Source organism: Nycticebus coucang, chromosome 8 (assembly GCF_027406575.1).
Source record: "Nycticebus coucang isolate mNycCou1 chromosome 8, mNycCou1.pri, whole genome shotgun sequence".
Lineage (NCBI taxonomy): Eukaryota > Metazoa > Chordata > Mammalia > Primates > Lorisidae > Nycticebus > Nycticebus coucang.
The window spans coordinates 8,613,296-8,628,957 of record NC_069787.1 but is presented as its reverse complement, the minus strand read 5'-3'; the positions used below and the strand labels follow the sequence as shown (position 1 = coordinate 8,628,957).

General features: G+C 53.1%; 1 protein-coding gene across 1 annotated transcript in view; it reads left to right on the top strand.

Moving 5' to 3' along the window:
* The window catches only part of SLC6A11 (solute carrier family 6 member 11), a 127,168-nt gene extending 112,970 nt beyond the window's left edge, over positions 1–14,198 (top strand). The window contains exons 9-14 of the mRNA XM_053599571.1: positions 64–176; positions 2,988–3,125; positions 6,917–7,019; positions 7,813–7,913; positions 8,792–8,962; positions 11,913–14,198. Coding sequence (XP_053455546.1) covers positions 64–176; positions 2,988–3,125; positions 6,917–7,019; positions 7,813–7,913; positions 8,792–8,962; positions 11,913–12,065 — 779 coding nt within the window. The 3' untranslated portion in view covers positions 12,066–14,198. The remainder of the gene's footprint in view (positions 1–63; positions 177–2,987; positions 3,126–6,916; positions 7,020–7,812; positions 7,914–8,791; positions 8,963–11,912) is intronic.
* Positions 14,199–15,662: the final 1,464 nt, after the last annotated feature.

Sequence of the window (15,662 nt, the reverse complement as noted above, 5' to 3'; positions counted from 1 at the left end):
AAATAGCAATGGGATGAGGGACTGGACCCCACCCAGCAGCTTTCTCTCTCTCCTTCCCTCCAGGCCCAGGCCTGGCCTTCATTGCGTACCCCAAGGCTGTCACCATGATGCCTCTGTCCCCACTGTGGGCCACCTTGTTCTTCATGATGCTCATTTTCCTGGGCCTGGACAGCCAGGTAAGGGGCAGAGGAGCCGGGTAGCCGGGTTGGGAGGGCAGCGAGGACAGATGCTGCTCTTAGGGGTGAATCTCCACCCCGAAGCCACCGCCTGTGGCTCCGGCTTCAGGGTCCCGAGCACCGTCCCCATCACTCCCCACTTTCCAGCCAGTAGCCACCCCATCCACAAGGTGAGCTTCACAGCGACCCCCCACTCATCTGCTTGGCCCCTCCAAGCCTTTCCAAACACTGTTTTCCTTAGTGAGAATTCCCAATTCCAGTTTTGAAAATGTGCCAAATACTTCCATTCTGCTACACTGCACGTGAGCACCAGCTGGTAACGCTGAAGCAGGTCTCAGAGAGAGAGGGCTATGGGCATGGTCATGAAGGGCCCACAGCATATGTGCCCCTGTCCCAACCAAGTCACTCAGGCACAGTAAAGCGCTTCCTTGCCCTTCCTCCAGCTCTGTGCTGGGGCCACTGTGACAGGCCCCAGGCAGCCACTGACCCCTCAGTAGCACCAGCTCTGCCCCCACTCAGCAGCCTCCTTCCCCATTGGAGGGTGCAGGGTGAGAACTAGCAGTTTCCCCCATGTCTCCACCCATCCTGAGCACACTCCAGGCCTCTGCCAGTGGCCCCATCCCCCCATCAGTCCCAGACCCACCTCCGGCCCTGCTAGTCACCACAGCTGGTTTCCCTACATCCCCAAAGCACTTCTTCCAGCCCAGCTGTCAGGCTGGGGTCTCTGGCCAGTCAGCACTGTGGTAGCAAGAGGACCCATTTTAACAAGGTGGCACAGGCCAAGCAGGCAGGCCCCCTGAGGCCTGTAACATGGTGAGACAGTGCCCAAGCTGGCCTGGTGAGATGCCACCCCTACCCCTGACCTTGTGCGAACCCCACAGCTGGCATGTCTGTCAATCCAGTCAAGTCCAATTTCTTCCCCTGCATGGCTTCCCAGAGCCTGCTAAGCCAAGCCGCTCAATCACTGGTGTTTCTGCTGATAATCCTCCCACTGCTCTCTCATTGTTGCTGTTGGGGCAGAGGCCTGGGGGATGTGCAGGGCAGACCTGCTTGGCTGAGGGAGGCAGGGCTGAGACCTCCTGAGCAGGCACAGAGGCCAGATGGCTGCCCTGCCCACCCCTGCACATGCTGCATTTGCTGTGTGCCTGGGCCACCTTCTCAATTCATCATCACAGTAACCACATGGCTGCAGACCCCTTTTGTTGTCTCCATTTTATGGAGGGAGACACTGAGGCTCAGGGACACTGAGTGACTTGCTGGGAGGTGCACTCAGGTCTGTCTGCTTTTATCCCACACATGCTGATGCCTCTTCAGTCTCCCTCTTGGGTCATCAGCCTGCCTTGAGTCCCATCCCCTTCCTTCCCTGCAGCCTGGGAGAAAGGACAAGCAAAGCCAGCCTTCTCGGCAGAGGGGCCGCCTGGGCTTTGGAGTCAGACAGGGCTGGGTTTGAGCCCCAGTTCCATGTGTGACTTTGGGGCAGTCACTCGGCCTCTCTGTGCTTACCTCCCTTCATCTGCACAGTGAGGATGGAAATGCCTTTCCCGAGGAGGTAGAAGTGAATCAGAAAGGATTTGGGGTCAAGAAATGGCTCCAGGGACAAGCCTTTCAACGTGGTGCCCAGGGAAAGAACCTTTTACTCCTCCTCCCTGTCTTGAGGCTGTGCTGTGTGGTGGTTAAAGCCCAGCTTCCGGAACAGACCCAGGCTCTGCCACTTAATACCTGTGTGACCTTGGGCAAGTTGCTCACTCCCCTATGGTTCTGTGTCCTCATTTGCAAAATTAGGGTGAACACATGAGTACCTGTTAGCTGCCTAGGACAGAGCCTGGCACACAGCAAGCATGTGCTTGCTGCTATCCTTAGTGTCACTCTTAACTCATTTATCAGACATGTTCTGAGCCTTTCCTCTGGGCCAGGGGCCCTGTGCTTGACACTGGAAATACATGAAATGATGTGCGCCCCTTTCTGCCAGGATCTCACTTGCTTTAAGGAGACAGATACATATATAAACAAGCAAGGACTCACAAGGTGAGGGGGTGGTCTCAGGACCTAGAAGAGAGGGAGGGGCCGTTCTCTTTGGAGGGCAAGGAGGGACGGTCCGGGAAAGGTTCAAGCCGGAGATCTGTCTCCAGTCGTGGGAGAACCAGAGGAGGGGGTGGCGAGTGTGTCAGGATGTTTGGGCTGGGTGTTGATGGGTGGGTAGGAGTTCAACACACAGGGAGCAGGGGCCTAGTGGCTTGGACACAGCCAGCGCTGGCTGCAGTTTGGCCAGAGCCCAACGACTCACAGCAGTGGCACAGGAGCTGGCTGTTGGCTTGCCACCAGAGCAAAGGGCATGGAACCACCACATTCCTGGAGACCACACAGCCTGACCAGCGCCTGTCACCAGGCCAGCCCTGAGCTCCCACAGCATTCACAGAAATTCCAGTCTTTTCTCAAGGGCAGGGGCTGGGTGTCATTTAAATTGCTGACCCCAGAACAGGGCCCAGTACAAAGGAACACAAGTGAGGAGAAGGAGGACTAGATTCAGAGTCCGGAGACCCCCGTTCAAGCCACTTCCTTGCTGAGTGAGCACAGGCAGGTACTTGCCCTCTCTGAGCCTTGGTGTCCCCCTCTGTTAAATGGCCACACTGGGGCTTCAGCAATGCTGGGGTTGATGTTGCTCTTCTCAGCCCCTCCATCTATGGGAGTGAGTGTAGGGGCGAAGATAAGGCCTGGTGGGAAGAAGCCGGGGTGTAGGCCTGCTACGCTTGCCCGGGACCACCTGGAACAGCCCCTTCCTCGGGTTTCACACCTTCGTTGTCCCCCATCCAGTTTGTGTGTGTGGAGAGCCTGGTGACGGCTGTGGTGGACATGTATCCCGAGGTCTTCCGGAGGGGCTACCGGCGGGAGCTGCTCATCCTAGCCTTGTCAATCGTCTCCTACTTTCTGGGCCTCGTGATGTTAACAGAGGTGAGTGGTGCGGTCCGTGCTGCATGAGGGTGAAGCAGTGTCTGACATCAGCTCCCAGCTCTGAGGGTGACCAGCCATGGATCCTGGGCAGGTCCGGCACCTTCTCTACCACTCAGCCTGCTTCCTAGTGGGTCCTCGTGAAAACCAAGTGGAGGTTCTCCTTAAGCCCTTAGCTCACGATCTCCGTGTGTAAATGCACAGCTAAAGGTCGCTGTTGCTGGTAACAAGGGGAGCGGAACCACAAGGGAAATTCTAGGTTCATCTGGTAATCACAAGTACCTGACCCCTGAGAGTAACTTCTGGGTGAAGGGGACAGAGTCTTTAGCAGTCCCTGCACTTAGTTACCTATCATTGGTCTCATATTCAAAGCAGGCTTTTCTGGACCTCTCTGAGAATAGGCTCCGTTCATGGTAGTTGGCACCTTTTGGTGCTGTGTGTTCCAGCCTTGGCCCTCTGTGTGCCCCTGTTCTAGTCCCTGCTAGGCCTGTGGGTCAGGAGGGGTTCTCCATGGGCCCCAAGTCAGGACTGTCTGATAAAGCCATGCTTCTCTCCCTTCCCGCAGCCATCCTGTCCAATAAATACTTCCGCAAGTATCTTGGGAAGGTGAGGTTAAATATCTTTTCTCCTCACATGCAAACAATTAATGAATTAAAAAAAGAAAAAAACCCTGTTGCCTAGACACAAGAAGAGGTTTTGTAAGAAATGCGGAAAGAAATGAGGGAACTCAGAATCCGTAAAAGAGGCAGATGTAACACTAAGTCCAGCCTAGGAAGCATCTGGGCTGATGCCACCTTGTCGAACCTATTCATCTCATCCCCCACTTCCCACTTCCAATGGCACCTCCTCCCAGAAGCCTCCTCTGCTTGCCTGCCCTTACTAATGCCTCCAGCCCCTAGCACGTCATTCCTGGCTCAGCTCTGCCCCTCTCACCTTTGCGATGACCATGATCCACCAATCACCTGTCTCTCCCGGCAGGCCTTGAGGTCTGTGAGGACAGGAGCTGGCCTTTGATGGGCTTCGTGCCCTCAGAGCCAACTCAGGGCCTGGTGTAAGGTGGGTGCTTAGTGGGTGCCTGGTGTTATCACTGCTCGTCACATTAATGAGAGGGGTCATCAGTGCTGGAGCAATGAGTGGTGTGGTGCTTCCCAGCTTCCACCTCACCTCTCCCCAGGCGGGCCTGCTGGGTGCTACCATAAACAGGCCTTCATTAAGCACTGGTTAATTATGTAGAGTCTTTTGTCAGATACAAATTAGGGGGTTAACCTCATGCCTTTAAAGTGGCTGATGGGGTGGGGTTAGAAGAGCAAGCACTCACTCAGGCATCATTGCTGGCTTGGAGCAGGCAGGTAGAGAGCCAGCTGTTCTGCCTGCCCCCCTGTGTCCCCAGCTTGCTCCTTAGTGTCCTCAGCTTGCAGAGTCTCAGCTGTCCATTCTGTGCCTGAGGCCTTGGATCTGTCCACCTCAGGGCCTCTGGGGCCATTAGCAAGCCAGTGCTGCAGTCACCTGAGACTGTTAATCGGCGCACACTGGGCTTTACTTCCAACCTTCCGCCTCCATGGAGAAATAACCGAGCAGTTGCACCAGGGAAGTTAGAATTGCCAAATGGGCCGTGTCGCCTTCGCCTGCATGGTAATTGCTGGCAGAAACTTCTCCCTCATTTTTACTCATTTAAAACTCTGCTCTAGGGGGGAAAAATGGCCACAAATTTCTTATCTTCTACCAAGGCCGTGTGGAAGGTAGTTAAGAGCAGTCGGGCCACCTGGGTGCAATGCTTAGCCTTTGGCTGGCCGGGCCGCATGACCTGCAGCCAGGGTTGTCACTGCTCCATGCCTCAGTCTCCCCACATGAAGACTGGGGGTAACAACAGCATCTGCTTTGTAATTGCTCTGTGAAGAACTCACGGGAGTAAGACAAGAAGCAGTTAAAAGAGAGCCTGGACCTTGGTGAACCCTGTGATGTATGATGTTCACGGAAGGAGAGTGATGGCTGTGGGGGAGTCTTAGGTTGTATCTCAGACAGCAACACCCAGACCTCATCACAGTGGAGCCTCAGACCTGCTCCTGATCCTGCAGAATTGAACAGCCACCGTCGCCCTCAACAGACTGGAGGCCCCCGACCAGACACTGCCCAGAGATCCGTTTTGGTTTTGCCCCCACCGTGGTTTTTTGTTTGTTTGTTTTTGTTTTTTTGCAGTTTTTGGCCAGGGCTGGGTTTGAACCCACCACCTCTGGCATATGGGGCCAGTGCCCTACTCCTTTGAGCCACAGGCGCCACCCTTTTTTTTTTCTAAAGTTGTCAACAATTAAAAGAGAAAATCTGGATTGGTGTCTTCCAGAAAATCTGCAGATCTGGCCTTGGAGGTTCAGAGCTTCATCCCCTCCAACAACCATTGACCAGAGTTGTTTGGCCAAGTGGGGCCTGCGCTATCCAGTTAGCCACAGTTTCCGCCACTGCCTGGCGTCACACCATCCCTTCCTCCTCATTTGTATCACCTGTCTGGCCCTGTGAGGGTTGAGATGTTTCCCCAGTCTAGTTGAAGAGATGAAGGAACAAACAGTCCTGGGTGTGTGGTCGGCGCATGCTGGACCGCGGCACAGGGGGCTGTGGGAGCCCAGAGGGGAGGCTCCATTCCAAGTCTGGCCCGTGGCAGCCACACAGGCTGTCCAGGCTTTGTTCTGGCCCCTTAACCTGCTCTCCTGACATTCAAACCTCCACCTGGTCGTTCCTTGCTGATTTACATTTGCATTTCCCATGTTCCATTGTACACCCTAAGGACCCTCCATGTATGAGAAATATCTTCTTTACACATCCCAACTCTCCCTGAATTTGTAGCTGGACTCCCTCCTCTCCTCACCTGGACCCTCCTAGTGAACCTCTCTGATCATCTTGGCCAGCTGAGCTCAGACCTCCCAGGACGTCACTGAGCTTAATCATCATGGATCTGTGCACTGCAGAACTGGCCCACAGTGTTCCTTCACCCACAAGATGGGCCATGTATTCCTATGTCCGGGGCCAGACACTGAGACCCTGCTGTGGACAAGCTGCTCAGAGTTCCTCCTCCTTGGAGCTCAAACTCCACACAATTCAGGGACCTGCTGTGTACAAAGGGCCAGCGTGTGGGGCCTAGTCAGCGGGAGCCCAGAGCCAACAGACCAGCAGATAGCATTTTTATTTTTTAACTGTTGGTGTCCATAAGTATGCTTTAGTGGACCAAAGAAAGAACGAGGCTGTCAGGGAGGGCTTCTTGGAGGAGGTGACATATGATCTGAGCTTGGAAGGAGCATACCTAGTGAAAGGGAACAGTATGTGCAAAGGCCCAGAGGTGAGACTGTCCCATGGTCTATCCAGGCGGGAGCATATCCAGGGTGGCTGTGGGCGGGGTGGTGAGGGAAGAGGGCAGTGGCCCGGAATGGCAGGCTGGAGGGAGCCTAAGGGTCACTCTAAACTATGGGGTGACATGGCTGCATTTGTACGTTCAAAAGCCAGTCAGGAGGCTGCTACAGCCATCCAGGGAGAGGTTCTGAGCTTCCCTAACCTCAAGTCTCAGGTTTTTTGGGTAGTCTGTGGCCCTGGGGCATTGGGCTGCGAGGGGCTGAGATAAAGCAAACCATCTAGAATTCTAGCAGCCCCCAGAGAATGGGGCCTTAGTGGGGTGCCCAGATGGGAGGACGCAACGTTGAGACCACAGAGAAGCAAGCGGACTCCTGGCTGATGGGAGGCGAGGGGCCCTCCCCGAGGCCAGTGGGCTGACCCACTCTCCTGTGTCCACACATCTGTCCTGCCACCCGCAGGGCGGCATGTACATCTTCCAGCTCTTTGACTCCTACGCCGCCAGCGGGATGTGCCTTCTCTTTGTGGCCATCTTCGAGTGTGTCTGCATCGGCTGGGTGTACGGTGAGTAGGGGCCGAGCCCACCCACACCCCAGCTGCCCACCTGGTGCTGACAACACCAGCATCCGGGACTTCCGCAGGCTCTAGGTCTCTGTGGCCTCTCTGTTCAAGGACTCCTTGGCTCTTCCCACTCTATGGAGACCTGCTTTTATATACCCACAGCACAGCACGGGGTGGGCGTGGGGGTGCCTCTGGGCAATGTGACCTTGGGCTCAGCCCCATCCCCCACCCCCCCACCCCCCGCTGTAAAATGAACTTGTCAACACCATGTCTCCAAGCAGGAGGCAATGTAGGCAAAGTGGCCAGCATGGTGCCTGACCCTCCATAGACACCGCCCCCTGGCCCTCCAGTCCTCTACACCCAGCGCGTGGGTGAGGGTTGCTGGGCTCTGTGATGGGTGCTCCTTCCCCCCATACAGCTTGGGAGCAGCTCCTGCAGGCTACTCTGCTCTTTTACAGCTGCCAAGCCCCCATCCCTGCAGACCAGCCCCCACACCTTGCCTCTCCAAGGGGTTACCCACTGCCTTCCTCCCCCAAACTCCTCTTCACTTCCTGGGCCTAACTGCCCAGGGCCAGGAGCATCCTCCCCAGTATTGGGCCAGACTCCCTTCTACTGCAGTTTTTTCCTGAAACCTCACATATGTAACAACTTGGCAGTTTTTTAAGCCGTAAATAAGGTCCCTGCCTCAGTTTTTCTGTCTGAGCCTGGGGAAAGCAAACGCTCTTAGACTTTCTTGTGAGTCACATACAGAAATGCTCTGGGGCGTGTGTGCACCCATCTGCTTTACTCTGGACAGGGAGCAACCGGTTCTACGATAACATCGAAGACATGATTGGCTACCGGCCGTTGTCACTCATTAAGTGGTGCTGGAAGGTCGTGACCCCTGGGATCTGTGCGGTAAGGAGCCACCTCCAGTTGTCTCTCCAGCCACTTTTCCACTCCACAGCTCCCAGCCCACCTGTGGCTGGAAGTGAGGAAGGAGGCTGATGTCCCCAGGGGTCCCTGCAAAACCAGAGCCATGGGGACAGGTGTGGGCCTAGTAAGGACGGAGCCTCCCTGGGATCCCAGCCCTGCCACCAGTTTGCTGTGTGACCATGAGCAAGTCACTGCCTTTCTCAGAGCCTCAGATTCTATTAAGTACAAACTGATCACCGGGATCTGCCCCGGGCAAGAATGAGAATTCTGCAGGTGGGAACATTTTGATTTGTTGTTAACTGTGAAGACAGCAGAGCCGAGGGTGACATGGGGGGCACACTCTGCCTGAGAGACCAGACTACAGAGGAACCTTTGTAAGTACACATTTAAATTAAAAAACAAAACCAAAACGCCCATTGCTCTTTACCCACTGGTAGGCCCTTGAGATAGCTTGAAGGATCTCAGAACCTCTCCACAGACTATCCTAGTTCTGAGAGGCAGCTGTGAAACCAGTCCTGAGAAGCAACTAGAAAATGTAAACATTCCTAAATGAAGAAGATGGGGTAGCAGCGTAGGGGCAGGAAGCAGCCGGTTCTGGGGTCACATCAAAGACATGGGTGGCTGCTGGCCATTGTCACTGGGCTCCAGGACCGGGGAAGTCTGGGGCCCGAGGTCAGCTGCCTGGGTGTCTCAGCTGTGGGACTCTGGGTGGTTTTGCCTCCAACTTGCTGTGGCCCCACAGCCAGGCCTTGCCTCCCTGAGGCTGTCCAACAGGGTGACCTTTTGCCCTGCTGACTCCGACAGTCCCATCCCTGGATACTGGGCCCATCCCTGGGGACTTCCCTTCCATCTCTCCGCAGGGCATCTTCATCTTCTTCCTGGTCAAGTACAAGCCGCTCAAGTACAACAACGTGTACACCTACCCGGCCTGGGGCTACGGCATCGGCTGGCTCATGGCCATGTCCTCCATGCTCTGCATCCCGTTCTGGATCCTCATCAAGGTGTGGAAGACAGAGGGGACTCTGCCTGAGGTGAGACAGTGGAGAGGACCGGCCGGCTCTGCCCAGTGGGCTGGTGGTGTGGGCCTGTCCCAGGTCTCCGCTTCCTCATCTGGCCTGATGGAAATGTCCCCCCACCTGCCTGGCAGGGAAGACATGACAAGCTGCTCCCTGCTCGGCGTTTATCACTGGGGCTGTGCTGGAGGTGTCTCCAAGAGGCTTTGGGGTCCAGCCACTTTCTAGGAGCTTAACCTCAGTCTTCCTATCTGTAAAATGGGAGGCTGGGAGAAGTCAGTGAATTTACATAGGGAAAGCAGGCCAGGGCCCTCACTGTTCCGCCAGTCCTGGTCATTCTGACATCTGGGGAGCACCAGTCCTGAGTCATCACTGTGACGGGCTCTCTACGCTGTGTCTCCTGCAGTCCTCCAAGCAAACCAGGCTAATAGGCCTCATTTTTTGCATTTAATGGGTGAGGGAAACTGAAGCTCAGAAAAATAAAGTCACTTGCCAAAGATCATACAGCCAAAAGTTAGAAGACCAAACTTTTTCAAATAATTTAATCAAAGTTTGTTTTAAATAACATAAAATCTACCCATTTCATGTTTACAATTAAATAATTTTTTGTAATTTTCCACACAGTGCAGTCATCACCATAAGTCAGCTTTAGAATGTACTTATCACCCAGATAAGATCCCCAAGGCCCACTCATAGTTAACCTCTGTTTTCCAGACAGCCACTAATCTCTCTGTTTCCAAGGATTTGCCTGTTGTGGACATTTCCTACCAATGAAATCATACAGTGTGTGGTCTCTTACTAGCAGCCTGGATGTTAACCTAGGCGCACCTAGAGCACCGCCATCTTTCTACAGTCAGATGGTTTGAGTGGGTTTCAGCAGAGTATTTGCTGTGTGCCAGACACTGTTCTAAGTAGCTTATAAGTACTGAGTCATTTAATCCTCATAGTAATCCACAGATGAGGAAACTGAAGCACAGAGAATTCAATCAACTTGCTCAGGGGCACACAGCCTCTGAATGATGAAGCAGAGACTCTGGAGTCTGTGGTCTTATCCTGAGAGCCTCACTGCCTTAGTGTCCTCTGCTAAACTGCACTCTCTTGTGGGAGATGGGAATGGGGTGTGCAGACAACCAGAATGCACGGTCCAGCTCAGAGTGAGCCACACCCAGCCCACTGAGGCACATCTGGCCAGAAGCAGCAAGCTAAGAAAGGAGATCTTTCTTCCAGCCCGCCCCAGAGCAAGTCAGGCTCCCTGGTGTCTGCAGGGAATGTCGGTCAAGGGCAGCTGGTTAGTTCTGATCTCAGGCAAAGCATGTCCAGTGGGGAGCTGACCAGGGGCCTTTAACCCGGAAGACCCCTGTCTGAACTTCCAGGTGGCTTTTTGGTATTAAGAAATGCCTGTGTGTCTCCTGGTGAGTCCTCTAGGGGTGACCTGCGACCTGGCGTGTGGGGCAGGGGAGGGGCTCTTTTCCTAAGCTCCCTCCGTCTCCCTAAGCACACACACTGCTGATGCAGGTAGCGGACTCTTTGGAGGACACAGCCAGTTTCCAGGTCTTCCTTACCAAAAGACCTTGTGCCAGGCTGTTCACCTCCACAAGCCTCAGTTCCCACAAAGGTTCTGACAGACAGGAAGCATCTGGAGGGAAACGCGGGGCCAGGAGTACCTGCCTCAGAGAATTGCTGTGGGCCGTGTCCTACTAACAGGAGATCACATACTAGAGCTGTGCTGAGTCGCCTAGCCCGAGCCTCACGAGAACCTTAAAGGCAGTCACCATGGTTACCCTGCTTTCACAGATGAGAAGACAGAAGGTCAGAGAGGGACTCGAACCCCTGCTCTGTGTCGGAGCCTGCACACAAGGAGGCGCCTATTGATCAGCACAGGGGAATTTCCCAATGAATCCTACCTGCTCAGGATTCAGTGGAAATTCAGCCTTTTTTTTTTTTTAAACAAAAAGCTTTAAGAGCCCTTCCAAGGAGAGTTGAAAGTGGTTCCCTCTCATGAATGAGAAGAGGGAAGACAGACCTAAATTCAGCCTATTAGGTAAGGCGGAACCCTAAAGAGAAAGCAGAAAGCAGAAAGCAGAACCGTGATCATGAAAAACAAGCCTCCCCAAAGTCTTTGCAGCCCTCCCTGGTTAAGGGTTTATGGCCAGAGGGGACCTCCCAGATCTGGACCCAGAGTCTTCTCCCCGGGGGACCCTGGGGAGTTCAGGTAGAGCGAGGTACGGGGCCCCACTTGGTCTGAGAAGCGGGGCAGGGCGGCAGAAGCATGGAGCAGAAGTCTGGGAGTGCGGGCGACACCCTGGCCCCCCGCTCGGTGTGGCTTGAGACTGCGCATTGGGTTGAGTGCTAATGCTCGGTCTTTGAGCAGCCTGAGGAGCGCACCGCATGTGCCACCCACCACCCTGGCATGGTGGCTTCTTCCCTCTTATGGAAAAGGCCCGTTTATCCAGCAGTGTTTCTATAAATAGCCCTAGAGGCGCCTTACTGCTCACCTCACCATGGCCCTTCCAGGCAGGTGCTGTGGTCCCATTACACAGGTGAGGACAGTGCAGCTCACAGCTCAGGTGACTTTCTGGTGAGCAGCCAAGCAGCGATTCAAACCCTGGCTTCTCAGTGTTCAGCAGAGAGACTGGGATGCAGACATGGGCCCTGATGATAGCTCTGGGTCCCGGTGCTTCCTGTGAGCCAAGTGTGAGGTTAGGGTCTCCCACACGCCACGTCCTAACTCCTCACCTAATGCCCAGAGCAGGGACCTTCCCTGTCTCCATCTTTCAGAGGTAGAATGTGAGACCCTGGAAGTCCTTCATCATCTAGCACGGGGCAGTAAGTGGCAGGGCTGGGCCCCAGACCTCATCCGATGATCCCACAAGGCCAAGGCTGCCCCCTCGTGCACTTGGGAGAGGCCGAGGCAAACTCCAGCACCCTGGAAGCCTATTGCAGACATTTTTTCTCTCCAACCATCTAGAAATTCCGGAAGTTGACGATCCCCAGCGCTGAACTTAAAATGCGGGGCAAGCTTGGGGCAGGCCCACGGACGGTGATGGTTAATGACTGTGACGCCAAACTCAAGGGCGACGGGGCCATCGCCACCATCACAGAGAAGGAGACGCGCTTCTGAGCGGCCGGCTGCCACCTTGGGTTCCTCTCCTTCCTCTCTCCCCCTGTGTGTGTAAATGAATATCTGAAACACATACTTCACCTAATGGTAGGGCTTGCTCATTTTGCACATGATTTATTAACACGTTAATTTGCAGGTGGCCATTGTACACTCTGGTATAAAGTCTCTTTCATTCCTGTCCTCGCCCCGGTCATCATGGAAGTAACCACTGCGAAGAGATACTACTGTACAGCGTCTAGCAAAATTTTCTCGTTCTAGGGCAGTTTTAATCAATGTTTTCTAGGGGATAGGCAAAAGTGTATAGTATTGTAAAACTTTTATACTTGGATTGTGGGCAGGTGAGTTGGGGAGCCATGCCTTCCCTCCTCTGTCAGCCTTCTAAATGACCATAACATGTCCCTGTCTCTGACCTGGGCAGCCACCCCTCTGTGCGCCAGGGAAAGTTTTCTCTAAACCTTCTCTTTGCAGAGGGCAGTGGGTTTGCAGACAGCAAGGTCAAGGCTGTGGGGCAGAGGAGAAAGGGTCCTGTCAAGCCCAGAATCCCTGAGTCAAACCCTTCTCTCTGCCCAGATCCTACTAAGAGACCTTGGGTATTCCCTTCTTCTTTCTGTGCCTCAGTTTCCTCATCTCCCAAATTGGGTGATCCTTTCGGATTCTCTTTACAGATCTCTCTGGCTCAAAGACCTGCCTTCAATGATCCCTTCTGGAGACTTGCAGGCAATAATCTCAGTCCTCCTCCCTCCCCTGTCCACCTGCTTATTTAAAATAGAGATTATCATGGAAATGAAGTGGTAGGGATGTGTGTTTGCCCCCAAAACTCTAGTTTTAGCTTACCTGGGTGAAGCCCTGCCCACTGATGACCAGCAGGTCCTTGGCCCTCATGGCCAGGGCTCCTTCCGTCTGGCCTGCCCTCCCCTCCCGGTCCTGTACTGTTACCCCAGTGCTGTCTCTGATTTTCTGCGTCAGGAGGCAGCTATCTGTTCTTGCAGCTGCCTGGCCGGGATCTGTGTGTCAAGACCTTCCTCCAGGGAGCTACAGTGGGGCCTGATGCCTGGTGTCCTCCCAAGGCCCTTCCCTGTCCCTGGCCACCGCTTCTCTCTCCTGCTGTCCCCTCGTCATCCCCACCATCCTGCTTCTCAGTTCTCTACCCATCTGTATCCTTTGTTCAGGAGCCATCATCCCACCTGCTTCTATCATGGTGGGAGGGGGGATTAGAAGCCCCCACTCTTGCTGGAGGAAGAAGTGGGTGTATGGAGTCTGCAGCGGGGGCTGGTGTCACCCCCTCCCACCTTGCTGATACCTCTCTTCTCTTCTAATTGGACTTTACATCAAGCCTCTGCTTCGGTTTCTGAGCTCTCTGTTGGGTTGGGAAAGGTGCATTCTTTTTTCATTTTTCTTCATGGTCCCAATTTTATTTGATGGAAACATGAGCTTCTAACCCAAGGCAGGGGACTCCCGTGGAAACTTGCTCCACAAGTTTCTAAACTGTGTCTACTTTGGCTAGCCCCCATATGAAGTTTGCTAAAAGGGCTGCTGAGTGTCCTTTGGGCAGAGAGGGACACCCGGCCCAGGCCTCTTCCCCACTCTGTGTACACAGCTCCCAGCTGCCTAGCCTCTGACAGGCCACGTCCCCCTCTCATCTCCTGAGCTGTCTGGGCTGAGCCGGGCCCCTGCTTGTGTTTGCCCCCATCTGTTGTCCTGCAGCAAGTCCCAAGAGGAAGGGATTGTCCAGCGTCCCCGCATCCCACGTTTCCATCACTGCTGCTGCCGGCTTTCCACCACCAGCTCTTTTGGACTCAGAGATCCCTGCAGTCTGTGTCACTGACCACGTGGCACTTAACAGTTGACTCACTTAACCCTACTCATGGGGCAGGGTGGAAGGCTGATTGTTGTTTTTGTTTTTTTTTTTTTTTTTGTAATTTCCTACTAGTATTTGGGCAACTCGGGGGGTAGGGAGGGCACCGTGGGGGCAGGGGAACACATCATTGTGATGACTTTTTGATATTCATTAGAAACAAAACATCCTTTCTGAGATATTTACAGTATTATTAAAAATGAAAAAGATTATTGGGTATTCCAAGGGCACAAGATTGTCTGCTTTTACTCATTTTTAAAAATTAAAGAAATGAACAAACTATCGTGTGGCTGTCCCCGGCAGGGTGCTGTTTATTGGGTTTTTCTTTCTGTTTTTTTTTACCTCTATGAAACGCCTGAAAAACCACCTCAGTTCCAAATTTGGAAGCTGCAGTCTTGACTCCGTATTACCAGTTGGGAACAAATTAAAAAGCAGTTTCAGGGGCCCACACTTCATTCAGTTCACATGGTCACTACCATGTGCCTAGTACATGCTAGATGCTTTATAAAAGTTACCTCTTTAATCCTCCAACTCTGTAGATACTTTTCCATTCTACTTATTATTGCTTTATTTGTTTATTACCTCCCCCACTTTACAAGTAGAGGAAATCAAGGCACAGAGAAGTCAAGCAATTTTCCTGCAGCCACACAGCTAGTCAATAACAGGAGCAGAAAGAGAGCTCAGGTCTGTCTCATCCCTAAGCTCTGCCTCTTGATCACTATGCCTTACTGTTTCTCAGGCTGTAAGGTCCAAAGAAAGCAACAGCCACCTCGAAGTGGCAGAAATAGCTGCCACAAAGTTCACATGCCTGTCCTAGTAGGCAGACCCTTATGTCTGAGGCAGGCAGGGAGAGTGGAAAGAGATGAGGATTTACGTACACCGCTCTGCTTCCGGCTCCTGGATCTTCCCTTGCCGGCCTCAGGATAACAGCTCTCACTTCTGCTGCAGGGTGATCGTGAGGTTCCTGTGATCTCGGAGCATGAATTACCATTCATGTATTCATACTAATTATTAGTATACCCGGTTTCCCCGAAAATAAGACATCCTCCGAAAATAAGACCTACTTACAGGAAAGATAAGACGTCCCCTGAAAATAAGACCTAGCGCATCTTTGGGAGCACACCTTAAAATAAGACACTGTCTTATTTTCGGGAAAACAGGGTACTAAATGGACAGTGCCAAAAAGTGTTTGTGGTATGGCTCAGAAGTTAAACAAAAATCTTTAAATTTGTGTCTGAGATTTCCAAAGGGCAACTTGAGACCCCTGTGTGTGGTTCATCTTGCTAACCCATTGTACAGTAAGATCATTTTCTGCACTGTCTACTCATTCCTGTCTGGTCAACTTTTTTGCTTAAAATCCCTGATCTCAGTTCTACATAACCTGTCAGCCTCTTATATTCTCCAAAGTGGTGGTATCCGCTCACAGGGAAAGTATCCCACAGAGTTCTGGAATTCAGAATATCTTCTATGATCCACAGAGTTCTTCATAACTTCACAGAGCCACAGAGATTGGTGCAGTCCCTTGGTTGCCCCCGCCACTGTCCTTCCTCATGCCTGAAAGAATATTGTGTTACATAGCTGCAGGTGGAAGACAGGAACAGGCTGGGTCCCAGAAATGTGGGTCTCACTCATTCCCAGGGAAGCTGATTTGCAGATTCTTGTGCCTACAGAATTAATACCATCAGGAATTAATTTACCCAGTAGACTTTGCAGGCTGCAGTGTGTGCTAGTGACTCCTGCTG